Source organism: Balaenoptera musculus, chromosome 4, assembly GCF_009873245.2.
Source record: "Balaenoptera musculus isolate JJ_BM4_2016_0621 chromosome 4, mBalMus1.pri.v3, whole genome shotgun sequence".
In the NCBI taxonomy this organism is placed as follows: Eukaryota; Metazoa; Chordata; class Mammalia; order Artiodactyla; family Balaenopteridae; genus Balaenoptera; species Balaenoptera musculus.
In genome coordinates this window covers 31,469,199-31,497,000 of record NC_045788.1, presented here as the reverse complement: position 1 = coordinate 31,497,000, position 27,802 = coordinate 31,469,199, and the positions used below count along the sequence as shown (strand labels likewise).

General features: G+C 41.1%; 2 protein-coding genes and 1 long non-coding RNA gene across 5 annotated transcripts in view; 2 read left to right on the top strand and 1 right to left on the bottom strand.

The window, feature by feature from the left end:
* The window catches only part of MED12L (mediator complex subunit 12L), a 319,598-nt gene that overhangs the window by 111,122 nt on the left and 180,674 nt on the right, over window positions 1-27,802 (bottom strand). The window lies entirely within an intron of this gene.
* Window positions 164-20,206, top strand: LOC118894641. 2 transcript variants are annotated; one of them, XR_005019726.1, is made up of 3 exons: window positions 164-933; window positions 16,803-17,221; window positions 17,530-20,206. It is a non-coding gene; the product is annotated as an uncharacterized LOC118894641 (long non-coding RNA). The 2 variants fall into 2 exon arrangements; XR_005019725.1 differs by having other exon boundaries at window positions 16,803-20,206.
* GPR87 (G protein-coupled receptor 87) lies at window positions 21,929-25,398 on the top strand (the record flags this gene model as incomplete). Its single annotated transcript, XM_036851036.1, has 1 exon — window positions 21,929-25,398. A coding segment is annotated over one exon (1,056 nt), but the record flags the coding sequence as incomplete, so codon positions are not given.

The window sequence follows — 27,802 nt, the reverse complement described above, 5'->3', positions numbered from 1 at the left end:
TGAGAGGCCCGCGCGCCGCGATGAAGAGTGGCCCCCGCTTGCCACAACTAGAGAAAGTCCTCGCACAGAAACGAAGACCCAACACAGCCATAAATAAATGAATAAATAAATAAATAAAATTTAAAAATATATATATATATAAAAAAAAGAATAAAAGTTGTCTTGTGGAATTCAAGAGATTAGGTAAACTCGCCCCCGTAAATAACTTTATTTAAAATATTTTTGTGTAGGTGAAAGCAGGTATATGGAATTCAGCAGATTCTTGAATAAGACAACGGGTTTCCCAAGTTATCAATCACCAGTATAAACACATATTAATTTAAGTCTTTAATATATAGAATAATACCATGAAAGATCTGTCTTTTATAAAAGATATTCTGGTTCCTTTTAATCCAAAAGTTAATTAGCGGGAAGGTTTGTAAATGCATATTTTCTAATTAGCAATAGGGAGTTCCCCTCCCACCCCCCCAAAAAACCCTAAACGCTGGGTCTGATTTAGCAGGGGCCCAACGTTGAGACTTGATGCCTCCCTCCTCCTTAAACAGCCCTCTGGCATTCTGGGTTCCAGCCCTCTGTGTTCCCTTCTGGTGAATCACCATCTGATTCCTGCAGGTTCAGGAAATGTTCTTCCCCAGTCTACAAATCTCACCTATTCTCAGGTGTGAGTCATTTCTATTAACAAGAGAGCAAGTTGCTCCAGTTGTTCCCGAGCAGGAGAGTTTGAAAGGGTGCCCCAAAGGACAATCTCAAGGTGGGTAGGGGAGCACCTACCTTCTCTGGCAGGGCGAAAAAAAATGCTTATTTTTTACGCTTTAACAAAAAAAACAACTTCCCTGCCAACCTTAGGTTTATTCTTAATTAGAGTTGAGAAGCCTGTTTCGACTTGAAGACACCCGAATCAGGTGAATGGAGAGCCAGCTACCGCAATGAAAGGTAAATGAAGTTGTTTTTTTTTTAAATTTTCTTAAAAGCCATGGTTGGTAGGACGCAGCACTGATTAAGACTATAATTATACCTCTGCTTAAATCTGAGGTCTGAAGAAAAAGTGGGGGTTAGAATGCTAAGTGAATGAGATCCACAAGTTCTCTTTGGGAGGAACCACTTTCTGAAACGAGAGTCATCGTACTTCATGGCACTTCACGGTTTCCAGCTCAGGCAGGCAGGTAATGCAAACCGTGCACTGTGCCTTCAAACGTGGAAACGATATTTTGGAAATCACTTCTACTAAGTGGATTTTTAAATCACATTTGCTCTATTAGTTGAGTAAAATCCAAAAGTCCCTTATAATTGTTTCCCAAGACCCCAAACTGAAATTTGTTTCATAACCTTTTATTCACTTTTCTTTTAAAAAGAGATCAAAAGAAAAAAAGATGATTTTCTCTCCTAACTGCCTCATTTTGATAAAAGAATCTCAATCGTTTCATTGTAACACAAAGAACAGGGCAATCCTCTTTCTGATTCCTTAAGAGATCATGTTAAAACATGTCAGGAAAGTCACTGAGAAAACTGCTTAACTAGTGACGAACGGCTTAGGAACAGCTTAGGTCTGGTTCACACTCAAAGGCGTGGGGAAGCTTTTACCTCATTGAGGGAATCAAGAAGGCAGCAAGGAGATCTGAGCTCTTCTAAGTTATAATAAGGATTTTAAAAGATAGGTGAGCCTAAGGTAGGGTGGCTTTTCGATCTACTAGGTTAAGATTTATCTGCTACGGAATTTTCTATCGTATTCTCGAAGTGAATCTGCTTTCAAGTCAGGTATATTACCATTTTTAACAAGGACTTTCTTTCATAATTCTGATTAGAGACTCCGACTTACTAGCAAAATGAACAACAAAAGCTTTGGTTCTATATTGCCAAACAGAGCCAGACACTTTTTATTTCATACTATTATCTTATGTATACTGTATTGTTATTTCTGCCAGTTCAAGGTTAACAGTCTTTTGCTTCTTGAAGCTAGGGATCAAGGGGATGTGTTATCTTAGTCCTTCAGCAAAATCCTATCCTAAGACTACTGTTTCCAACACCTATTCAAAAAGTGTTCCAGGTATACGTGGGTTAAGAAGAAGGGGCTGCAGGAGCAGTTAGATTGCTGAATACCATATTTAAGGAAGTAGCCTAGAAAAGAAAAAGTGATTAGTCAGAAAATCCTAACTATTTCATGAAGAGACCGAGGCAAAAATTTCCTGGCTAGAGACAGAATGTTCAGAGGGCTTATTACACTCTGGGATATGGGTGGGAGATGGAAAACGAAATTAGAATGGATGTTTTTATTTAGGTTAGTGGTATCTGTGCCCCCCTTCAGAGTCCGTCTACTTTCCTCCCTTCCTTGGTATCTCAGGGTTTCACTTCCTTTAAGAACAAAAAACATTTCACCCTTAGCCCTGTCCTCTGAAAAAATGCCACAGAAACTTAAGACAGAAGAGACGCGAATGGCCATTTGTTCTCTGTACTCCTATAAGCTGAGGAAAAACTAGGAAAACCCATGAAACGCCCTCAGAGCCCAATAAAAGGAATGGTGGTGAAGGCAGGATAGAAGGGAGGTGAAATTTAGGCGAAATCACCTGGGAGCATCCCACAGTCTCCAGGGGGCTGCTGTGACAGGACTTTGGTTTAGAGCAGAAAGGCCAGCCGGGGTTTGGGCGTTGACAATGTCAAAAGTTACGTGCGACTTGAGTCTCTTACTTCCTCAGGAGCTCACAGACGCCTCTCACAGTAAAATGAGGGGATTAGATCGGATGGTTGTCAGAGGCCCCTTGTATGGCTAGATTCCCACGATCCGGGTGACGTGCTGAGGCACTAGGGTTGGTTAACAAGAACCCAAGGCTTGAACCAAATGCAGATGCTGGAGGGGACGCTGTAGGGTCAGTGATGAGGAGGAAGACTGGTCCTCCCCTTTTCTGTCCCAGCAGCTACGTGATGTTAATCAGATCTCAACCTCTTCAGAGGCCCCAGATCCTTCCTCTGCAAGACAGAGATGAAGTCTGCTCCTGCTTCCTCGGGTGGGAAGTTCTGCATTAGCACAAGTGGAAGGGCCAACTGCAGTTCCTATAGCTGTTGACTATCTGAAGTAGACAGGAGAGAGCAGAGGCAACCAAGACCCTGTGGTTTAAAACCAGATGAGATGAACCACATGGAAAACATCAAGGTGAACAAGAAACGAGAGGCAAACCTTCTGCTTCAGGCCACTGATTAAAGCCAAGCCCCTATCCAACCTGGCAACAATTTCCAAACTTTCTAACCTCCTCATACATGGGCAGAACAGAACATTTATTTTTCATCTTGTACGTAATTAGCACATCTTAACTTTCATTGACATTCTTATTATCCAAATGTGAAAAACCTTACACTAAAAATGCATTTGAAGGAGAGCACTGATAAAGTTTCACCTGGTATAAGCCATCACATTAAGTCATACGTATCAGTGATTCCATAATTTCTCTTATAAGGCAATTTCTAATAATAATTTCCAACATTTTGGAAGAAGGTAACTCCTTAAATGACTTTTTCTAATGTATTAGATAGAACTCGTACGACACAAACTGTCCTTCTAAACCTTATTATTGAAACAACAATCACTAACATGCACTGATACCTTAATATATGTCCAAGACTACTTCACATTTTAACATAGATTATTTTTTTAGAAAACCTCACACAACCTGAAGACATATACTGCTGTTACCTCTGTGTTACAGCTGAGGAAACTGAGGCTTAAGTGGTATGCAAGTAAGCAGCAGAGCTCTGACCTTGAACCATGTCTGCCTGCAGTCAACCATGCTCTCAGTCACTACTTCTTAGCGTTTTAAGCAAACTCGGTATTTGCTATTTGGGAACTCTTTTTTTTGGTCAGTAACTTAACAGGTAAAATTGTACCGATTTGTGATTTATTTACTGTACTACTTGACTGAAGTAGATAAGTGGCTGTCTTGGGCACATCATGCCCTACAATCAAGTTGGAGCTACTTGATTACCTAGTCTGCCCAAAGGAGAGACATCAGATTATAATCAACACATGAACCCCCCCAGGCTGCGCAGAAGTAGGAGCAAAGGAGTAGTTAAGAGCCCAGCACTTGGACCGACCTGTGTTCAAATCCAGGTTGTGCCCTCACCAGGTGTGCTAGCCTGGGTGAGCTCCAGCAGCACATGTCTGCTGAAGGAGCCTCTGCAAGCCTCAGTTTCTTCATTTGAAAAATGGGCGTACTATTCTTACTACCACTCAGGAAGCATCTATACAGTGAGCTTTTGCAAGATGCCAAGCTCCAATAAAAGATCTATAAGGCTTGAATGACATAATACTGTGGTAATACCTCATTCAATCCTCAAATCAATCCTATATGAGTGTTTTACAGAAGAGGAAACTGAAGCAGAGTGGGGTTAGATGACCTGCCTAAGTAAGTGGCAGATCTGCAATTTGATTCCAATGTCTTTTTGATCAATTAAAATTTATCTTAATAATTTAGAACAGTCCTAGGCACAAAATAATATTAGTCAGCATTTGCTGAACCCATACTCTTATTAACTTTGTTGTTGTTGTTGTTATTGTGACTAGCAAGACAGAAACACAGACTTTTCAGCTACCAGAGGAGGGTTTGCCTGTAGTCTGGACATGCTCTCAGGTTAGAGATATTACTGGCTCTCAAACTGTCTTCTGAAACTCCACTTTTCCAAGTCCCTGAGTCTAAAGAGAACCCTTTGCTAAAAATATCAAGATTCTGGCTGCTTCCAAAGTGGAAGCCAGTATAATAGGGGGCTGCAGAAACAAAATATTCTAAGGTCCCTGCACTAAAGGAGCTTATGATCTAGTTGAAGAAAGAAAAATCATAACAGAAAAACACCTGGGCTGTTAGCACTCAGCTGTGTGGCTCTCGGGCTGAGAGCTGACAGAAGAGACCCAAGAAAATAATTCATGGACATGAGTTGCCTCAAGATTCCAGGCATTTTAGGGCCTGCCACACTCCTTTTGGGGTGAAAGACCTGCCTGTCCAAACCTGTCCCTCCTCATAACTGCCAAACTCAAAGGTTAGACGTGAACCTGAAAACAAATCATCAATGAGCTTCTCAAAGCTCATTGCAAATTAGATAAACTGACTAAAGGACAAGTTGGAAAAGCTGCAAAATTAATTGTTTACTGGTTGTATTTATAAAGAGGCCGGTCCTTCGTATCGTGACTGGGTACCCTGCGGCTACTCATGGCACACAGTAACATGCAAGCCTCAAATAATAACAGCTACGTTACTTTTTGGTTGTTTCAACCAAGCATGTTAAAGTCCTGGAAAATGAAAACTTTAAACAAAGTCTCGCACTGTGTCAAAATTGTCTATGTAGAACCCGTATGATACATAGCAATATGAATAAATAAAAGAACAGTGGATGCCGTCAAAAAGGTAACTACTGTATCAATGTATCAGTGATCAATGTAATTATGATCACCGTTCAACAGATATTACGGTTTCATCTCTTCAACATCAATATTCTCTTTTCCCTTTAGCCCGAAACATTCTAATTTCCTGTTGCAAAGACGAAACAAAATATCTGTGTATATTTTGTTTCACACAGTGCCTACAGCCACCAGTACAACAATGAAAAGGGGCGACCGCATGGAGATAGCAGCTCAAAGCTCAGTCGAAGCCATCCTACGGAGGCAGATGGTAGAACATTCTTTTACCACATTGCTGTTTCTTCATAAATAACCTAGCAGAATCTGTCTGCCCCCTTCTCCCCAGTATACCTGATTCCAATTACCAAAATTTCCCAAGTGCTAGACATATTAAGTTGGACCATAAGAAAATGCCATCTATAAAAACATTTCCATTTCAGTTCAACCTAATGCATCAGCATCAAGGAAGAAGAAACCTTAGAGCTTTTGAGAAAGTATTCATCCCAAAGTAAATACAATGCCATTAAGTTCTAAAATCCTATAATGAACTCTCTTGTCTTACAAGCTCGTCAATTTCAGGTGAAAAGGAAAATATTAAGTGAGGGGGAAATTACTAAAAATGAGGGGCAGGTTTGGAGCTGGCACTGGGTAACAAGGCTCTAGGTCCCCCAGGGTACTGGTAGAAACCCCATGGAGAGACCTGGGGCAGCCCCACCATGAAGTCAGATGCCACAAACTGTAACCCACAAACAAGCTTTATTTGGTCTGTTTTAATAAAATTAAGCCAGAATTTTTTTTTAATTTAAATTTTTAAAATTCATGCAATTTTATATAAAAATCCATTTTTTATAGTCTCATGGCAGGTGACCCACACACCTGCATGGCAACAACCCAGAGCCTGGGAGTGGGGTAACACTCCCCAGTTCACTGCAGCCCCCAGGCTTCCTGATCATTTGTCCTAACACTGAAGCTGTTAGCTGTATTTTATTGGCCTGATGGTGCTGCTGATTATTTCTTCTTATACCTGGCTCACTTTCCTCACTGACATTAGATTTGGGGCTCTATATGAATTTGCAATCCGTCGCTTTAGTCCCCTCACTTCACAGTGAGCTGTTTAGAAACATCAGAGGACCAGTGTTTGATCAGCTTTTCTCCTGGTCTTTGGCCATGCCTTACATGAGATCACCTGCCAATTCCTATTCTCTCCGCCCTTCCTGGGTTGTACTGTTTCACTTCGTTCATAAAGAAAAAAAGATAATTAATGCCAGTGAAGTTGACAGCAGGAACTACTTTAAAGAAAATGTTATATATGTATGTATGTGGGTGTATATGTATTCACACATACACACACACACACACATTATACAAAATAAATTATCTGTGATGCCAGATCCTTTTACTACATTGGGGTGGGGGTGGGGTGGGGGGATTTATTTATTTATAAATTGAAATATTGTTGATTTACAATGTTTCAGGTGTAGAGCAAAGTGATTCGGTTACAGACAGACATTTTTTTCAGATTCTTTTCCATTATAGGCTATTATAAGATATTGAATATAGTTCCCTGTGCTACACAGTAGGTCCTTGTTGTTTATCTATTTTATATATAGCACTGTGCATCTGTTAATCCCCAAAATTCCTATTTCTTGTTTTTATGAGAGGAAAAAAATGAGACACAGTGAGGGTCTGATGCCGATAAAAACTGTACAATATCCACTAGCATTCAAGACCTCACTAAAGAATCTTTACCATTGATGGTAGGGGTTGAAACTGGAGGAAGACTTGTCTCTTAGGTACCTGTCTTAATTCATTAATTTAAATTAAAAGCATTGCAGTGTCGTTAATCTGTGATGCAAAAAATTAGGGTAGCTAACTTGACACCCAATTCTATTGAGAGCGGCCTTGAGGACACCTACCCACTCATCCACAACCCAGATAACCATAGTGATGACCTTATTAGAGTGGTGACCATGACAATCACCATCATCACCGTGAAGAATAATTACGACCCTTAATTATAATGTTTAAGCCATGGAATGACCCTTCAAAAACAAGGAACAACATCTCCATAAGCCTGTGAAAAGTACTCTCCTTTCTTAATAGGTTGGTAAATGGTAATCAAACACCTAAAGACTTTACCTGGGGTCTTAGATTCTGAGAAATTTTTTTGAGGGACCAGAAGTCACTTGAAATGCATTTGGGTTAGAACATATTCATTCAAAACCACTACTCTGGCTATTGGGACTGTAGCCCGTAACCTCTCTGACCAGCTAACTCTGTATTAATAGTCCAGAATTTCACTGTGTATTCATTAGACTTTCCCTAAACAGAACATAAAAATATACATTTCAATTATGGAAATGATAAAATTTGACTATATGAGTAATAAGATTTTTATTGTTAAGCAGAAAAAATATTTGCCATGAATTACATTGCTGTAGCACTTACAATATAAAATGGACTTGCACATATTATCTCTCCAGATTCTCACAGTGCCTTTGGGAGCCAGGCCGGGTATTTATTATTTTCCTCATTTCACAGACAGGCAAGCTCAAGCTCCGAGAGCTAAAATGCTTTGCCCAGGGTCAGAGTCAAAGGCTCAGTCAAAAACGTAACACCTGCCGATTGCACTGAGGTCCAGGACACCATCCAGGCTACTTCTGAGGTGCCACTGATCAAGCCAAGTAGCACGGCAGAGAGGCAGCCTGTTCTGGGGCCCCAAAAACTGGAGCTCATCTCCTGGCTTTGCTTCTCACTGTCTGTGTGACGTTGGGCAAGTTGTTGAAGCTCGCTGAGGCTCCTGACCTGCACAATGACCAGGTCTGGGGTAAGGTTATAAGGAACCAACCATTAGACACAAACCTTGCCTTCAAGGGGTTTGCAACCCAGTTCACACCACCCTCCCACCCTCCCCTCCTCCCTCCCTCCCCTCCTCCCTCCCTACATCAATCAGTGAGTGAGTGAGTGAGTAACTAAGTAAGTAATCAGAGGTCACCTGGAAAAAAAAAAGTTAAATCTAAATGTGAACCAAAATATGCTTAATTGTAAGCTACAGATGTCAAGCATAACTTTGCAAAGAGAACTTTAGGGTAGTACCTGAAAAACCAGAATGCAGGCTGTGTGCTTTGCATTCCAACACCTTTGGATCACTGACTCCAAGCCTGCATTAATGAAGTGCCTTATGAATACAGTGACCTAATTCTATCACAGAAAGAAGTCAATTATACCCGGTGAGGTAACTTGTTTCTTTCCCAAGGCCTTCAGCAGAGCTATATCTTAGCAGCATTGGAAGACACACACACACACACACACACACACACACACACACACACACACACACACACACACACACACCCCACTCTCTCTCACTGTCTCTCACTCACTCTCTCAGGCTTAAATTGGGAAAGATTCTTACGTTACAGGTGATTCCAAAATGCAAGAGAGGCTGCACCTTTCACCAGAAGCTTTGCATTAGGTGGTTCTTGTGAACATTACATCTGTCCACTGAACTTTAGGGACTACAGCAGTATTACCATATGCTCTACTGGCTTAGTATAGCTTTTCTACAAGAAAGTGACCCCTCTCCACCCTCCCGCCAAAAAAAAACCCCCTCAGATCTGAAATTCTTGCAGTTCCAGATGAGAGCTTCTTAAGAACACGTTGAAAAGTGGAGGACAAATAAGAGAGATAATTATACTACAACTCTGTCATTTGAGAGCCACCATCACCAAATCATCAGTCCAAAAAATCATAAGCAGCAAGCTCTACGGAGCTTGCTCTAGGGAGCAAGCATTTAACTGGCATTTATCTTTCAAATCTTGACCAGAAAGGCAATAATGAATGAGGCCCTGGGAAGCCGGGGAGAATTAAGGATCGCATGGCCTGCTGCGCACGCCGGCCGGCTCTGCCTTCTGAGGAGGGAGGCCCCCAGCCCGGCACAGCAGCTGCCCGCCCGTGTGGAGACCTAGCCCGGGAACGGTGAGAACAAAGCTGTGTGCCCATCGCAGCAGGTCGGGAGCCCCGGGTGCTGATGCTTCCCCGGTCTTCCCGCTGCCCTTCCAGGGTACAGCGGAGGTTTGTGCATCCAGTGCACCTGCGTTCAATCAAGCCTCTGCTCCACCGTTAATAAACCTTTCCTTCCTTGAGACACAGAATCTCCACTTTTCCAACCATAAAAGCAGTTTAACAATACGACCAGTTAGGGTTTTCACTTAAAGGCCTCGGCAGAGGGCTGGGCACAGAGAAAAGTTCAACTGTGACAATTAATTAATTCTCGGGTGTGCACTAAACAACAAGATCTCCTGCCACTATTCTTTCTGGGTTGCTAAGAGGTACCAGGAAAGTCATTTTTTGAAGAATGCTAAGTGTTGGTCACTGAAGCAAGAAAAATCAGGAGTTGGTAGAGAGGGGGCAGAGGAAGAGGAAGAAAGGCATGTTTATAGTCACCGTAGAACATTTGATGATCCATATAGGTCAAATGTCGTCATAGAAGATTAAATGATAAACGCACCAAGAGTTGCAAAATCAAGCATCTACAGGATCTGGCGAGCAATGCTCCCGAGTGAGGAGGCCCAGGGACGTCAGCAGAGAATGCCGTGAGCTGGTGACCCAGACAGCATACTCTCCAAAGGGAAGAGGCCGCTAACACTGCTGGATTGTTCACGCTCACTGTGGGCAGATCTTCTTCTTCAAGATAGGATCCAAATCTGGATTCTTAAGTGAAATTTCCTGCTGTCTTCCACATGGTTCAGGCCAAGCCAAACTACGTCTCCAGTTTAGAAGATCAGCAGTTCCTTCACGAGCTTGACAGGGAAAACGAATCCCACCGCTGCCCTATCCTCGCCTTCCCGTTTCCGGCCCTCCGATATCAACCCCAGAATTGCTCTGCATGTGGACTCCAGGGCAGGATAATGGGAAAAACTGCAGATACGGTTTCAGACAGATCTGATGGGAATCCTGATCCTACCCATTACTGCCTGTGTGAGTCAGGGCAAGTTAATTAACATGTCTAAACCTCAGATCTTCCCAGCTGGGGAAGAAAATGGGAATAAAACACACCTAGGGCACGGGCTGCTATGAGGGTTGCAGGAGAAATCAAGCACCAAGTTCAAGGCCTAAGACAAAGGAGACACTGAGGACATGTTCATCCTTTTCTACCATTTCATTTCACTCATTTAGAAAGCCAGCTTACAACTAACAACATCGCAACACAGTTAATAGTCAAAGGATCATATCAGTGGTTGGCTGGAAAAAACCTAGAAGGTCTCCTCTAAGCATCGACGCCATCTAACCTCAGGAATGGCTGTGAAACCCAGGACTGCCACAGACATCACATTCTTGGGAGGTTTATGTCAGCTCTCAGCTAGGGGACCAGTAGGTGGCATGACAGGGCCCCTGCCCATCAGTGAGGTCCTGGACCCAAGCCCATGACTACAGCTGAAGCAATGCTCATTGCAACACCCTGCAGGCGCTGGGACGCGCAGAGTATGCACAGCGGCTCTGCTGTAAACTGCACGGGGGGCCCGGGAGCTTCGGTGCTGCTGCTGAAGAAAGAGCAGGCAGATGAGGCTCAGAGGCAACTGGAACAAAGCTCTCGGAGCAAAAAGATCAAATGACTCCTCACGGGGCGGCTGAACCCACAAACCACGCAACAGTTCTCAGGTGGTGAGAAATGGGTTTCACCCCGTGTCCAACCCATCAATCATTAAATGCATTCTACTGTGTACCTATGACATGCAACAGGGGCTTGTAAGACTTAGCCCATACCCTGCACAGCTGTGCCAGATGCTTCATAAACATCCTCACTTCAACCTCACCCCATAATGGATATATCATCACACCCACTGTACACATGAGGAGATGGAGGCTGAGAAAGCTGAAAGGCAACAGAGCTGGGGTCGGCACCACACTGCCACCGTACTCGGCTAGGGGTAGGAGCAAGGGTTTTTTTGTTTGTTTGGTTTTTGTTTTGTTTTTTTTTAAGCCAAGTGAGGAAAATATTTAAAAATGTAAGACATGAAATGAGAAGCTTAGCAGAATCTTCCATCAGTACTGTATCTACCTCTACCCCCCACCCTCTCTCTCTTTTTCCCATGACAAGCATAGTGTTTTATTCTTTTTTTTTTTTTTGAAAGAGTTGTCTGAAATCATTCCCTTACTTCCTCACCTCACAAGTATTACCCAACCCTCTGTCATCAGTCCTCTGCTCTGCCCCTACTTCCCCCGCTCCCCAGCCCCTGCACTCAGGCAGCACGACATATGCAGCCCCGGCAAAGACCAACAATGACCTCTCTGTTACTAAATCCCATCCAATGGCGCTTGGCTGTCCTAGGTCTCTTGACTTCCCTGCAAGATAAAACTAGTTACAACTTCTCATTTCGGAAACTCCCATCTTGGTTCACAGGACATTAATCTTTTCCGATAATCCTTCCAATTCTCTGAGCGCTCCTTCAGGCACTTCACTTTCCCGAGAATTGCTCCTTAAAAACTTCGAAGTCAGCCTTCTCCTATTCTCACTCTACTGGGCAGGTTCATCCTGGGCAACCTCAGCCACTCCCATCGCTTTTTCTATCACAGATCTTCTGTTGATCTTAAATGTACCTCACCAGCCAGGAGCACTTCCCCAGGCTCCAGACCTCTGTCTTCAATTCCTTAGTAGGCATCTCCACATGGATGCTATATGGGCATCCTGAAATCAACAAATCGAAATCTGAACTCCACCCATTCTTTCACGTGCTCCTCCTCTCATGGGCCCTAACATCAGTGAAAGAGACCGACACCCACTGCCAAATACTGGGAGGACACGACACTCCTCTTCCCTTTGCACCAACATCAGTCAGCCACTCACTGCTCAATATGCCTCAAATCTGTCACATCTCTCCACCACTCAAGGCCATCATCATCTCCCCAGCAGACTACTGCACGTTACCTTGGGCCGTGCTCAGCATTTCCATGTGCTCCTTTCCCATCAGACCTTCAGCAAACCTGCCACAACCCAGGCATCGAAGCTGCCATGGAACCTCCCTGATCCCTGCTTCCCGTCATCAGGGGACACCTCTACCTCTGGATTTCTATAGCATCCCAACCTCTCACTCTGTATTTTGTGGTCTGTTTACGTCTGGATCCTCAAGTAGATTCTAAATTCCTTAAGGGCAGAAACTTACCCTCCTTTACCCTCTTTTTAATCCCAGAGCGTGGAACATGAGTAGACTTTGAGAAAATGACCTCACAGAAAAGGTCAGATTCTGGTTGACACTGAAGGGGAGGTAGAGATTCCCAAGGTAGGGAAAGAGGGGGAGAAAGGAGGTCATTCAGGAGCAGGAATGGGTATGAAGAAAAATCAGGGGCTAAACACAAGGCATGCCCCTGAGAGGCAACAGTTAGGTTAACGGAGAGAATTCCTGATCAGACGAAAATGATCTTGAATTTCATGTAGGCAAGGATTAATGGAAATAACACAAGCAAAACACTATGTTCACAAAGCACATAATTTACAATCATATATTCTAATTTAACCTCATAATGATTCTATAGAGTAGGTATTATTGTCATCTGATTCAGAGGATTAATTATGGGACAAGAAGGTTTTTCCCAAAGTTGAGTGCCAACTTTTAATTATCAGAACCCAGCATCTTTTGGCTTCCACACTCCATGATCTCCAACAGTAAAAAAATAACTCCTTATATTTCATTAGTAATTGTAATTCAAGAAGTTCCCTGTCTTATCATACTCAGGGTTAGAGAACATGATGACATGGGTAATTTAGAAAGAAGAATCTAGCAACAAGAAGCAGGACACCTTCAAGAGGAGAGAAGCAAGAAGCAGGAAGACCAGAGAGGAGGTCACTACAGGGCCACACATGCTACTAGGAGGGCCTGGATCTGGAAGATGACTGGGAGTAGCAAGGTGAGGACAGAAACAAAGGAATGACATTGTAACAGAAGAAGTAGAAAGACTAGATAAGTGACTGACTAGATGGGGGCAAGGAAGAGAGAAAGATCCAATCCAGTACTGAGGTCTTAAACTCTCTCGACTAAGAGATGAACCAAATATTCATAAACAGGGATGAAAGGAAAATGATTTGTGCCAAAGAAAGGAAAGACTTAATAAAGTTTAGAAATGCTGAGTTTGAGGAACACAGACAGACGACACACTCCAACGTACACAGTGGACTGAAGTCTGGGGAAGGGAAGATTGTAGAAGAGAGGTGACGGCCGACCATCCAAGGCGACATGAACACTCATGAGAAAAAGAAAATGAAAAAATGAGGAGCCGTGGCCTAAATTAGGGGAAGCATTTCATCTAGAGAAGCTAGTATAAGAGACGAAGGAGGCAAGAGGATACTCTCGCAAGCCAGTTGAGGAGAATAAAACATCTCATTTCCCAAACCTGGAAAACAAATTGGACTCCAGAAAAATCCAAATATCATGTCTGAACTAATTAAAACCCAACTCTCTCATATAGTTTCAATAGGAATTAAGAAAATGGGAGTATGGATGCCCCCAAAGTACAAATAATCACCCACAGCCAGGGTCTCTGGATTTTGAACCAAATTCTAAAAGAAGAAACTCATAAATGAATCATCCAGATCACTAAGCAGTGCCCCTCACCTACTTCAAGGGGTGGAAACTCTTGCTAAACGTATTTTGCATTTCACTATCTTCTTCAAGAGGTGATAGGGAATGTGCTTATTAGGTATTTTTCCCTGGCCTTGAAAACTCATCCATTATTGCACAGTGAGTTGCTAGCTTGTACCTATTCCTTTCCTTTTCTGTATACTCTTTGTTCCTTTTTAACTTCATTCAAATATAGTTTACATACCATAATTTTCATCCATTTTAAATGTACAATTCAATGATTTTTAATTAATTTATAGAGCTGTGCAACCATCATCATAATCCAGTTTTTATCACCCTAATAAAACCCCTCATACCCATACAGTTAGTCTCCACTTCCACCCCTAGCCCTAATCTACTTTCCACCACTATAGATTTGCCTCTTCTAGACATTTCATCTCAATGGTATTTTGCATCTGGCTTCTTTCCCTAGCAAAACGTTTCTGAATTCATCCATATTATAGGTGTATTTCACTCCTTTTTATTGCTGAGTGGTATTCCATTATGTGACTTTGCTACCTTTGGTTTATCCATTCATCAGTTGACATTTGGGTTGATTCAACTCTTCACTATTATGAATAATGCTACTAAAAACTTATGTGCTACTTGCATATAAGTCTTTGCATAGGTCTATGTTTCCATTTCTCTTGAGTAGATACCTATGAGTGGAATTGTTGGGTCATAAGATAAATTTAGGTTTAACTTTTTAAGAAACTACCAAACTGTTTTCAAAGTGGTTGTATGATTTTAAATTCCCACCAGCGGTGTACAAGGGTTCCTATCTCTCCATATCCTCGGTGACATTTCTAATTGTCTTTTTTATTTATAGCCATTCTGGTTGATGTGAAATAGTATCTTACTGCGGTTTTTATTTGAATTCCCCTAATGACTAATGATATTGAGCATTTTTTCATGTGCTTTTGGAAAAATGTCTATACAAATCTTTAGACCACTTTTTAGTTGGGCTGTTTTCTCCTTATTAGGAAGTTGTAAAAGTTCTCTGTATGTTCTGAATTTAATCCTTCATCAGAAACATGATATGCAAATATTTTCTCCCAGCCTCTGTTCCGTGTCCTCCTTCATGGCTGTCTGCTATCTCTTACTGCTGCTGTGGCTCACCCACTTCTAGACACTGCTTTTCCTCCAGTGTGGATAAGCCATATTGGATTTCTTGTTATCAAGTAAGGTATAAGTGAAGCCAAAAAGATGGAAAACCACATAACTTGCCCACAGAGGAACAGAAAATTAGAGATGTCTTTCCTGTAAACTCCTTGAAATGTTTCCATGAGAAGTTGGATTCAAGAAAAGAAGGTTTGCTGAAATCCAAGGGTCATTATCATGAAGTTTAGAAAACTGCCTCAATCCCAGTAAACTTTAATAAGTGAAAAAAAAAAAAGGAGGCTTTTACCTCCTTGCCTTACTTTAAAAACACTGCAACACTGGCACTCAAAAAGGCAGGAGTCTAAGAGCCCTAATCATTGTCTATGATCCATTAACCAATGGATACCTTTTGACCACCCACTATATACCACCTACCCTAGCGATTCAAGGTGAGAGGCATGGGCAGGGCTTCTAAACTCTCAAAAGAGATGATTGGTGGATGGGAGGAAATCACTGAAAATCCGGACACCACTTTTTCCATCTACTACCAAATCCAGCACCTGAACTTCACGTGTTACTAGGGACCAGGAGAGAAGGACAAAGTAACAGAGAAAGAAACATGTGCCTCTCCACTTGCAGCCCAATTCTTAAATATACCTTTGCCTCCAAAGTGCTCTCTCCCTGCTGACTCAGCAGATGCAACTGCTTATGCAACCAGAAGATTGCCTTGTATTTGGAGGGGACGAGCTCATTTGGGGGCTCTCTGCAGCTGTGTGGTATAGAAGCAATATCAGTGAGGGGACACGAAGGTCTCACATGGTCTCATTTCATGAGAAACAGTGTGACTTCCCTAAGGGGAACCGCTCCCGAAACACATCTGACTTCAGCAGCACACTTATGAAAACAGTTCCCAGGATTTCTTCTCTCTTTGATCAACACCTGAGGGAAGTCAGAAAACAGGGACTAGACACAGAGAAGGCTGCTCAAGGAGAACCGGGGGGAACCGTCCTACAGCATTCAAAGCAACGTCACGTGCACATGTGGTCTCAGGTAATCCTGATAAAAAGGTTGTGAGGAATCTGAAGCTCAGAAAAGTTAGGGTACTTAGCCAAGATCACACACCAGTCACTGAAAGCTAATCTAATTATTCACTCCTAGCCAAACTTTGAGGTTGGATGGAATACAGTTATCACAGAGAAATACAGGGACTTACAAGACAAACGTTCAAATGATAATAAATTCTTAATGGGAACCTGTGTTTGAGGAACACGTAGAAGCCCGCATAAATCTGAGTCCTGATAGGGATTTTTTTAGGGCCTTCAGTCCGAAATTCCAAAAAGGTCAGGTGACGATGAAGGTCACACAGCTGGTTAGTGTAAAGCCAAAACTAGAACCCTAGAGATCACAGGAAGGATTGGATGCTGAATGTATTTGAGCTTATAAAACACTCTTCACATATATCAGTGCTAGATCTCTTAATTTATATACAATTGGAGATTGTTAAAAAGTCTCATCATACATGTATGTAAGTACATGTGCTGAGGTGAGGGGCTGGGGCGTGTAGAATGAGGCAGAAGCAGGGTGGCAAGGCATAGGCTAATATGTCCTGAGAACATTCTTGGACCTAGGTTCTGACAGGCGCCTTACGGACTATGTCACATTATCCTTATCACAATCCTGTTGTATGATTGCTATTATTCTCATTTCAGAGATGAGGACACTGAGTCACAGAGATGTTAAGTAACTTTCCCAGGGCCACACAGTGGCATTCGGATGGAGAGAGCATACACAGAAACGGTCCATGCTTCCTGGCACACTGAAAGAGCACAGAAAAACAGACAATTCTTATGTGGCACAGGTGTTCCTATCCAAAGAATGAGCCTTTTCTGAATCGTGGGGATATCTTTTTTTTTTCTTTTTTTAAAAGTAAAGATCGAAACACGGTGTGTTCAAATTCCTGCCTAACTGTTTCTCTACCCCCGACCCTGGCCCCCCAGAAATCAAACTAGGAATAACCTAGCTGAGCCCTTGCCTCAATCGTCCCCAAGTGTTTCCTGACACGTATTTTTGTTTACAGTCCCTCAGAACTAAAGAATGGGGCTCAACTTGACACTTGCAAAATTACCAGGTAAGCTGTAGGGAAAAATGCAAAGAAAATCTTACTTGATCAATAACTGTTATTTACACTATGTGGCAATTTAGGGGTTTTAGCGGTCACCAACCAACTAACAAAATAAACCAGCATTTATCCTTGCCTTTCATTAAATGTAAAACAGCAAACATGCAGGGTGGCATCACTGAGAGAAATTTAACTTGCCGTCGCTTTGTTTTTAAGCTTTGTTTCATCTGGAGACCATCTCTAAAAGAACAAGAAAGATTAAACTAATAATTGGGGAAGTTTTTCATACCCAAACTAAAGTACATATTACTTTTCAGATGTAACAGTCTAGATCAAGGTTCACTGAGATTCCCCAAGAGGTCAAGACAACATCTACCTACACTACTGGGTAGCTAGAAAATGATCATGCAAGGGCAGCTGTGCCAGGGGAGTGACACCCTGTAATTTGCGTGACTTTGGTATTTCATTCCCACCTGGCAGGTAGAGCAGTGATACATCGTTGATATTTTCACACTTTGTGCCAAAGTGTGACATGCCCCAACGAGCAACAATGCAGCTTCACCAAAAGCCAAAGGACCAAGATTCTTCAATACATATCATTCAGAATGTGACTGCTATTAATGAGACACAAGTCAAGAGAGTGAACATCTACTAAGTACTAGATACTGTGCTTGAAATGTATGCAGAGCGTTTAACTCTGAGAAGATCCAGCAAAATGGCCGCTATTTATTCCATGCTACAAAGTCCTGAAGTGACTGAACCAGCATCGTCAAAGAGGACTCTCTGCAGTGCCCTCTATCTGCCCTGTCCAATACAGGAGCCACATGTGGCTAATGCAACATCTGGCTACAAAGCCCATGCGTTTCTCCAGCACACACAGGCGTACACACAATCCCCCTTGCACACAAACACAGGCAGCCACAGATGCAACACACATACCACAAAACCACTCTCACAAACACACTGGCACAAAATGATGATTTGCTGTGGAACCAGTGTTCTTATGTCATTGCCTCTGCTAGCTTAATTGAAAAGGAGTTGGAGGAGGGGGAGCAGAGGGGAGAATAAGAAAGGGATTTTTTACCCTCAATTATCACTCTGTAATCAAGCTCTGCACTAAACAAACCGGGAATAACATCCTGGGAGACAAGGAGTGTGTGAGCTGTGAGAAAACAGCCTTTACACTGTAAAAACAGCTTCTACTTTTTCTTAATTGAATCACCAAACTACTTGTCATTAAAAATGTTCCCTAACCTGGCCAAGCTCTTTACTGACAGCAAAGAACAACATGATAAAACCGCCTGGGGAAAGAAAGCCACTCACTTTTAACGGTCTTTGTTCTTGAGTGGGAACATTGCAGAGAAACGCTTCTGGGCATAGCCACAGGCTTTGGAAAAACTGGGGCAATGATACAGAAGAGAAGAAAGGCTGGCAGGAAAGAATATACCACAGACTTAATTCTAAAAAAAAAAAAAAAAAAATCGATGTCACACAGATATTAGGTTCTGAACCTTCCAGAGCAACCCACAGATGGCTATTCCTGCTTCTCAGGAACCATTTTTCTCTCTACTACCATATTATTGCATAGGATAACCCGTAACAGGCTTTAACCACTAATTTGTTTAAGCTGCCTCATAAATGTAGAATTTGTAAATGAAGTAATAAACAAGCCCAAGCCTATTCCATTGAATTAAGAAGTCCTATATTCTAAAACGTTAATCCCATACGTAAAGTAAAGAAGTAAAACTGTGAGGTGACATGATCAGTAGACTGTCTCAAAGCCACGAAACGGTTCAATAATCACTGTGGGACAAGGTTACTCGTACCTGATATTATTTATGACTCAGAGTATCTTTAAGGACTATTTCTGACATGCTGATTTAAGATTGTGTTTGATAATAAACATAACTGATCAGTAAATCGTCATTTAGTAAGAGTGCTTGTTCCTACAATTAAAACTTTAAAGTATATAATAAACAGACACAAAATCCCTACCCAACCCTGAGAAGTATGGGTCCTTCCATTCCACAATGGATAAGCACAGCAGATCCAGGGAGCCAACACTAAGGGTGGAAATACTCCATGCCTATTATGCTAGGGTTGGTGAACCATTCTACTTGCATTTACAATGGTTTTGAAAATCATTCGTTAGTAATTGTTACAAGGTATAACCAGTGTTCCAGGAGATGATGTAGCTGCCCCTTTTCAGGCTGGGTCCCTCAGCTAGACCACTTATCCTGATTAAAAGTTACTTGTCCTGTCTCTACTTGCCTTAGGGTTCTATTCTGGGTTAGACGAAAGTAACTGCTAATAGTTTAACTGGGGAAATTAAGTCAAGCAGCTATCTTAACCCAGGTAAAGCTGCACATCTTAAGAAGCTTCTAAGGTCATGGATGCTGATGTAGATCTGGTGGAGCAAAAGCTGCCAAGCCTGAGACACTTCATTAAGTCAAAATAGGCTTGAACGATACTGTTCCAAGACAATATTTGAAACTGGCAACAGTAGTACAGACGGCAGCTGAATCAGGCATTTTAAACTTGTAAAGCTTAATAATACTGTGGGTCTCATCATAACAGGCTAGTCCAGGTATAAATTACCAGCCTGTGTAAGGACATTTAAGCCAGGGAAACCAGTTTTTAAAAACACTTGTAGCAGAGAATAAAAGGGAAAGAATCAGAAAGAAGACAAGGTTACTCGGGAAGAGCCTACACTTAAATTTCAGGCAGCAGTTTAAGAACCTGTTTTTGGATTATAATCATCAAAACTATCTTCCTTGGTTCACTTCTTCAAAGAAGGGAAACAAAATATATACTTTGCTGCCTGTCATGTAGGGAAATGAGGGCTAAATTCATGCTGTGAGCTCTAAAACAAAATCATTCCAAAACATAATTGTAATTATAGTAAACATTATCAGTGAGACGTGAAAATTCAGAAATGACCTTCCTTGTAAACTTACATCCAAACAGTTCATTTGTAAATTGTTAGTTCCAGTTTAAAAAAAAAAAAAAAAGACAGAACGTAACTGGATGGCCAAGAGATTTATGGGGGGGGGGGATGCCCAGAGGGACTGCTGACAGCTATTCAGGTCTGACCTCTGTGGAAGAGAGAGGGGAGCCAAGAGGCGGAGTAGGAAGATTCAGACTTCAGTGTAGTTTGAAGAAAGTTTTGACCAGACTGATGAAAAGTCCTCCAGCCAAAGTCACTCGTCAGAGAAACCCCTACTGTCCCAGGAACAGGCTTGTCTTAGTATCATGTGCTCAGTTACGGGCTGGGAGCAGTCCGTGGGAAGCGTGGCATCAGCAAGAAAACAATGCTGGGTTCAGAACACTGAGCTGGAGTTGCCCATCAATTACACTCCCTGCAGTAGGAGATCTGAGAGGCCCGTTCTCATGGCTGTCATGCAAATCCAATGTTCATAAACCATTTCACTGATTATATGATACAGTGGTATGGTACAGGTCTTCAACAACATGAACTCAAAATTCCAAAATAGCAAAAGGTTTAAAATCTTCATATTCTCAGCACAATAGGTATAATCTAGACTTGTAAATTAAAATAGGTACCAGACTGCAATTATTTTTAATAACTGTCCTCCTTGATAATGAATTTAAATATCAATGACAATCGTTCCTTTTTATTTCTCTTCCTAACACTGGTCCCTAAAGTTTTTTTTTTTTTAAGTTATACAATTTTTATTTATTTATTTATGGCTGTGTTGGGTCTTCGTTTCTGTGCGAGGGCTTTCTCTAGTTGCGGCGAGCGGGGGCCACTCTTCATCGCGGTGCGCCGGCCTCTCACTATCGCAGCCTCTCTTGTTGTGGAGCACAGGCTCCAGACGCGCAGGCTCAGTAATTGTGGCTCACGGGCCCAGTTGCTCCGCGGCATGTGGGATCTTCCCAGACCAGGGCTCAAACCCGTGTCCCCTGCATTGGCAGGCAGATTCTCAACCACTGCGCCACCAGGGAAGCCCCCCTAAAGTTTCTTAAGTATTATAAAAAAAAAAAGTCACGGGCAAAAAATTCAAAATGATCTGCTAGTTTTACTCTTTCCCAATTCTTGATGATTAAATAGCTTAAAACTAAGAGAGAGAAAAAGGTATTTCAAAGAGCCTGCCAAAGACTGCACGAAAAGAATAACCACATGCTACCATTCTGTTATATAAAATTCTAATTTTCTGCTCCCAAATTTTGTTGATTCTATTTGTAAGGATATCAAACACTGAATTAAAAATCTAATCAAGATAATCTTCACTGGTATATTTATTTTCATTTTCAAACAGTTAGCATAGAGAACCAGAAATTCACATTTTACTCAAGGGACTTGGGGGTGGGGGATTTAGGGGTGAGGTCACCAGTTCTTTTTTTTTTTTAATGTTTTTTTGTCTGTTTATTAAAGTATAGTTGATTTACAATGTTAGTTTCTGGTGTACAGCAAAGTGATTCAGATATATATACACACACATATTCTTTTTCATATTCTTTTCCATTATGGTTTATTACAGGAAATTGAGTATAGTTCGCTGCACCATACAGTAGGACCTCGTTGTGTGAGGACACCAATTCTTTAGGCACTCAAAATATTCACAGTGCAATAAATTGAGTCTTTAAATTACTAAAGACATTTTTTAACTAGCCCGAAACGGCAACAGTTCAGCCTGTGAGGAAGCCCAGCAGTCTGTAGGGCATGCATGCAAAGCACTGAAGTGATGTCTCCCCGCTTCTCCTACAGATAATGCGCTGCACGGTCCAGGGAATCACACCCCAAGTAACACAAGCGATGGACCCGGAAAGAACACCACCATTAACAACGAATTTGACACTGTCGTCTTGCCTGGGCTTTACCTCGTTATATTTGTGGCAAGCATCTTGCTGAATGGTCTAGCAGTGTGGATCTTCTTCCACATTAGGAATAAAACCAGCTTCATATTTTATCTCAAGAACATAGTGGTTGCTGACCTCATAATGACGCTGACATTTCCATTTCGAATAGTCCACGATGCAGGATTTGGACCTTGGTACTTCAAGTTTATCCTCTGCAGATACACTTCGGTTTTATTTTACGCCAACATGTACACTTCCATCGTGTTTCTTGGGCTGATAAGCATTGATCGCTACCTGAAGGTGGTAAAGCCATTTGGCGACTCTCGCATGTACAGCATAACCTTTACAAAGATTTTATCTCTTGGTGTCTGGGTGCTCATGGCTGTTCTGTCCTTGCCAAACATCATTCTAACAAACGGTCAACCAACTAGGGAAAACATTCATGAGTGCATGAAACTTAAGAGTCCTTTGGGAGTGAAATGGCATAAGGCCATCATTTATGTCAATAGCTGCTTGTTTGTGGTTGTGCTAGTGATGCTGATAGGATGTTACATAGCCATATCCAGGTACATCCACAAATCCAGCAGGCAATTCATAAGCCAGTCAAGCCGAAAGCGAAAACATAACCAGAGCATTAGAGTGGTCGTGGCTGTGTTTTTCACCTGTTTTCTACCCTATCACTTGTGCAGGATTCCTTTTACTTTTAGTCACTTGGACAGACTTTTAGATGAATCGGCACACAAAATCCTATATTACGCCAAAGAAATGACACTTTTCTTGTCTGCGTGCAACGTGTGCCTGGATCCAATAATTTACTTTTTTATGTGTCGCTCATTTTCAAGAAGACTGTTCAAGAAATCAAATATCAGAACAAGGAGTGAAAGCATCCGATCACTGCAAAGTGTCAGAAGATCAGAGGTCCGCATATACTATGATTATACTGATGTGTAGGAGTTAAAGGCCACGAGGCCCTCTCTTGTTTGTTGAAGTCAATATGTACAAAGTGTAAATAAATGTCTTTTGATTACCCTCGCTTGAGCCCATCGAAATATGGATGAAAAGAGAACTGAAATGATATGAAATTGGGGTATAATTTGGAACTGAGAAAAACATCACGGCATACCAAAAAAGTGAAATTAACAAGAGGTAGTGTGTCGCTGAGTGGCAGGGATCATGGCTCAAGGTTGAAGGAGCAGATTACAGGTGCAGAAAAGGCCACAGCAATGCCAGCGCACTGCAGGAAATGCTTCCAGGAAATGCTGGTGCTCTGAAGCCACTTCTGAGAGAAGAGGAAGTAGAGAGAACTCTATCTAACCTTGATCCCTAAGATTTGGGAAAGAAAATGCTGTTTTCAACACAGCTCATTCACTGCAGATGTAACTGAGTAAATATGGATTGCTAGGTCTTTCTGTCATTGTATCTATGGCCCATACACAACCTTTAGCCATTATCCCCTGTCTGTGTTTATTTATGTCTTATGCACATGAGAAAAACTTGCACAGTGCGGGGGGTAGGCAAGAAAGTTCAACTGTGTTTTTTTAAGCAGCGCATTTGAAAGACTTAAGTCAATTAACTGATTTTAAACCGGTTATTTCAGAGGAAAAAAAAAGTGTGACAACAGAAAAAAAGAGTATTAAGACAAGTAGATTTTGGATAAAACACTCTGAACTTATGTTTGCCATTATTATACCCTATGCTGCATTTGAATCCTCATGTACTAAGGGTAGGGAAGAGAATGTGAAGGCTTGGTTAATAATCAAGTATATATAGTTTATTCAAAAGCCACTTAATAGTCCTTATTTTAGAAAAACTAGAGTTTTAAAATAGTCTTCCTTTTGAGCTATATCCCATCATTAATAGGGATATCATTCGTTTAAAAGTAACACCCTCAGTTGAAGAACGGAGCTCAATAAATCAAGTCAAAAAAGATTGAGTAGCTTTTAAAATCTTAGAATAGTTTCTCCTTCGATATAAACCTTTGAGCCTTCATTCTTTTTCAAAGCCTTCAGCTGCTTGACCACTGACTAGATGCCTGATTTGTTCCTAACACTCAACAAGGAACCAGGGGGAGCATTAAAAGAACAGGAGTGAAGGCATGTTTGCTGAGGAAAAGGGAACATTACCGGTTAACGGAGACAAAGCAGACATACACATGCAAAACAGTACGATATTTTCTTTAGACTCCTGTAAACGATCTGCGAACTTCTAAAAAGCTAAAGTGAGCAAAAAAGAAGTCAAATATCCCACTCAAAAGTGATATTACCCACTTCCGTGTGTGTGTGTGTGTGTGTGTTTGTGTGTGTATTCTGTTAAAGGCATGTTCACCTTAGAACCTAAAAACTAAGAACCTACCATCTTTAATAGCATCAAATGGCTCCATTTGGTGCTCTGAAATTTACCAAACCCCAGACTTCATTTAATCCTCTAAAATTCAGGCCTCAGTCTAAGAGGTCCTTAAAATATTTCAATCCCACTTTCATGTTTCTAAAACTGGATTGCTGTAGAGTTAGTGGGTACATTTTATGTAAGGGTGGCTTTATTCTCTGAAATTACATGATTAAATCAATGCGACATGTTAAAACATTGACTTAGGAAAAAAATAGAAAGTATTATCCCTATTTTTTTAAAACCATATTACAAAAACATCAGAATCATACTGCTTGTTTTTTACACCAATGCTCACATTGTGGTCACAAAAATTACTTATCCAGGCCAACCAAGAATGAATCATTTATATGACTAACATAATATCAACAGGAATAGCATAAAATATTGTGCTGGTGTCATAAGTTAATACAAACTACTGCATTAATATTGAAGAAAACAAGAATTCTATTTGACTGGTTTTCAATTAATTGATAATTTGGAAACAATCTTAAACTTGAAATCTAAAATTTCTTACATGAAGCCTTTGGATTATATTCAATATTTCAGGACCCTCTTAAGGCAGCAATAAATAACAAAGTTATTCTTTATTTTATGCAAATGAGGAACATATTCAGATACTTTCAAAAAGAAATTTTTCTATTACTCATAAAACTTACATGCAGAGAAACTGACCTAATAGAAAATCTTCAGTGGATTACTAACTCTGTTATATTCATTATACCATTCGTACCATTTTATTCGCATTTCCAAACAGTATACCAGAATTTTGTTTCTCAACTAAAGCTTCAAGGGAATGGTAACTAGGAAAATCCATAAATTTAGGTAAATAGCTAAGCCAAAATTGTGCATAGAGACAGTACAACCTAAAACACAAATTTTATGATCACTTTGGAGAAATGTGATATACAAGAAAAAACTAAACAAAAAAACAAGGGCAAAATAAAGCTTGGGGGTCACTTAAATCTCATAAATAGATATTTTTCTCCCAGACAGAACACCTCAAGAAGACAGCTATCAAATCAATAAATACTTACTAGGCGCACACCATGTAAAAAAAAAAAATGTCTAACATTATATTTACAATAATCTTTGGCTATATCTAAGTGAATTATAAAAGTAAGTATTTCTTAAGATCAAACATTTTCAAATTTCAACATAAACATCTGGTAGATGCTGACTTAGCTCCCGTTCCCCAGCCCTCTAGCACCATCTAGTGGTAAAATTCATGAAACAACTGAAGAAAACGACTCCTGTCCTATTTACTGCTTCCGACTGACTACACAATTACATGGCCTAACCCTTCCCCGCCCCCCGAGTCTTCCTTCGGTCATCTTTAATGCTAATGTACACAAAAAACAGTCCTGGAGCTGCCTAGACAAATGTATGATGGAAATGTTTAAAAAAATAATTAATACCTATAAGAAATTATCTTACAGATGTTAAAAAAACTAAAAAGGCTGCAACATACATGGATTTCACAGGGAAAATGGAACAAATACTGACTGCTCTTTCTTGACGTACAAAAAAATTTTAATTAAATATAAAATGATTTATTAGAGTTTATTTATTAGAGTTGAAGAAGGAGGAATAAGACTGTCCGTGTTAAAATTTTTAACGTATCAAGAAATGCATGGGATTCAAATGGCAACTTTTATTTTGAACATTCTGAAGTTTTTCTTATAAGCTACAATAACAAGAAATCAACTAAAATGATTTTTAAAATGGTGTAATGTGGCTATTAGACCACCTATCTTTTCTTCTTCTCATTTGAAAACGCAAGATATGGAACTAAACTGGAAATTCCTTTCTTTCAAACAGCTTCACTGGCAAGTGTTCTTGATAAAGTGGCCAATTTCTCTTTGAATAATGCCAGAGAATATCCACTGGTTGCAGCAGTTCTCAGAAATGAGCCACACATCTGATTAAATCAGCCTAGCTTATGAACAAGAATCTAGAATAGTCACCAGATTGCCCAAAGCTTCCAAGTCTAAGTTTAGGTTTAAATGTTATAAATAAGACTTTCCGACAACACTCTAGACATGTTTACCTGGGCACACATATAAACACACAGCATGTATAACTAGGGCTAATAGATTTAGTATAACAAACATGACTCAGCTCCTTAACCTACGATAATTTTTAAATAGTCCTTAGAAACAAACCTTAAACATCACATCCCATGATTGTTACTACTAGCCCATACCAAAATACTTTCAGTAACAGTGAAGCCATCTGTCAAGTATCAAAAATAAATATCTCTGTGTTTCTTCAAAAAGCCTGAACCATATCACCAGTGTCTTTAGATTTTTATGTGCTGTTTTATGCAGCTAGAGAAATGCCACCATTAAACACAATGGAAAAATGAATAAATATATAAGGACATGAATACTGGGCAGAACACTTACATGATATAAATTTGGAATCATCTAGATCTGGGCTTCTCAACCCCATCAAACCCAATGCACTCTTTCTGTGAGATATATTTCAACCTATTTTTAGTACAGTGATATGAAAGCCAGACATAATATAACCTATCTACACGCACAGACCTCACTCTGCGTGGTAGTGTGGGACCATAAAAATATGGACTGCATCACTTTCTCTACCTCATCCAAGGAGGCTCCTTAACCCTTGAACTTGATTAACAGCGTCACCATCCACCCAGGCACCTGAACTGGAAATTCTCAGTCATCCTATGACCCCTCTTTCCCTCACCCCTATTAGCAGCCCTGCACCTAATCTTGCAGATCCGCCCTCAGATACAGTGGGCAAGCTAGGCCTCCACCCGGCCTGGCCCTGCATCGGGCTTGCCTCGGGCCGGGGGAGGCTGTGTCGTCTCATGGACCAGCAAGGACCTGGGAGCACAGCAAACCTGGTTCCCACCCCCCACCGTACGCCCAGCTGAGAGGAGAAAACGAACAAACTGCACCATGATTCTAAACTGCCGGCACTGCTGCTAGAGGCCTCAAGTTCTCCCTTCTGTGCCAGGCCCTCACATACTCTTCTTGCCTAGTACTTTTAACACTAAATGGTTATTTTCTAATGAAATAAAAATAGCTAACTTTTATTGGGCACTCCCTACACAGCAGGCATCGTTCTCAGCACCTGACCTGCATCAACTACCTTCATGCCCTTGATAAACCCCTGAGGAAGCACCAGTATTACCCTAACGTTCTCAAGGTCACACAGATCAGAAAAGCTGTTGCTGGGATCCAGACTCAGGCCACCTGGCTCCAGAAGTTCTGGTTTTAACCACGGCTCAATACTGAAATGAAACGCATGCCTCAAGGTATTAATGATACGACCAAAAGCCTTGCAAATTATTTATGTTACCGAATGCTAGGAACACAAACTATTTCACCACTGAAGATAAGGCTGGGG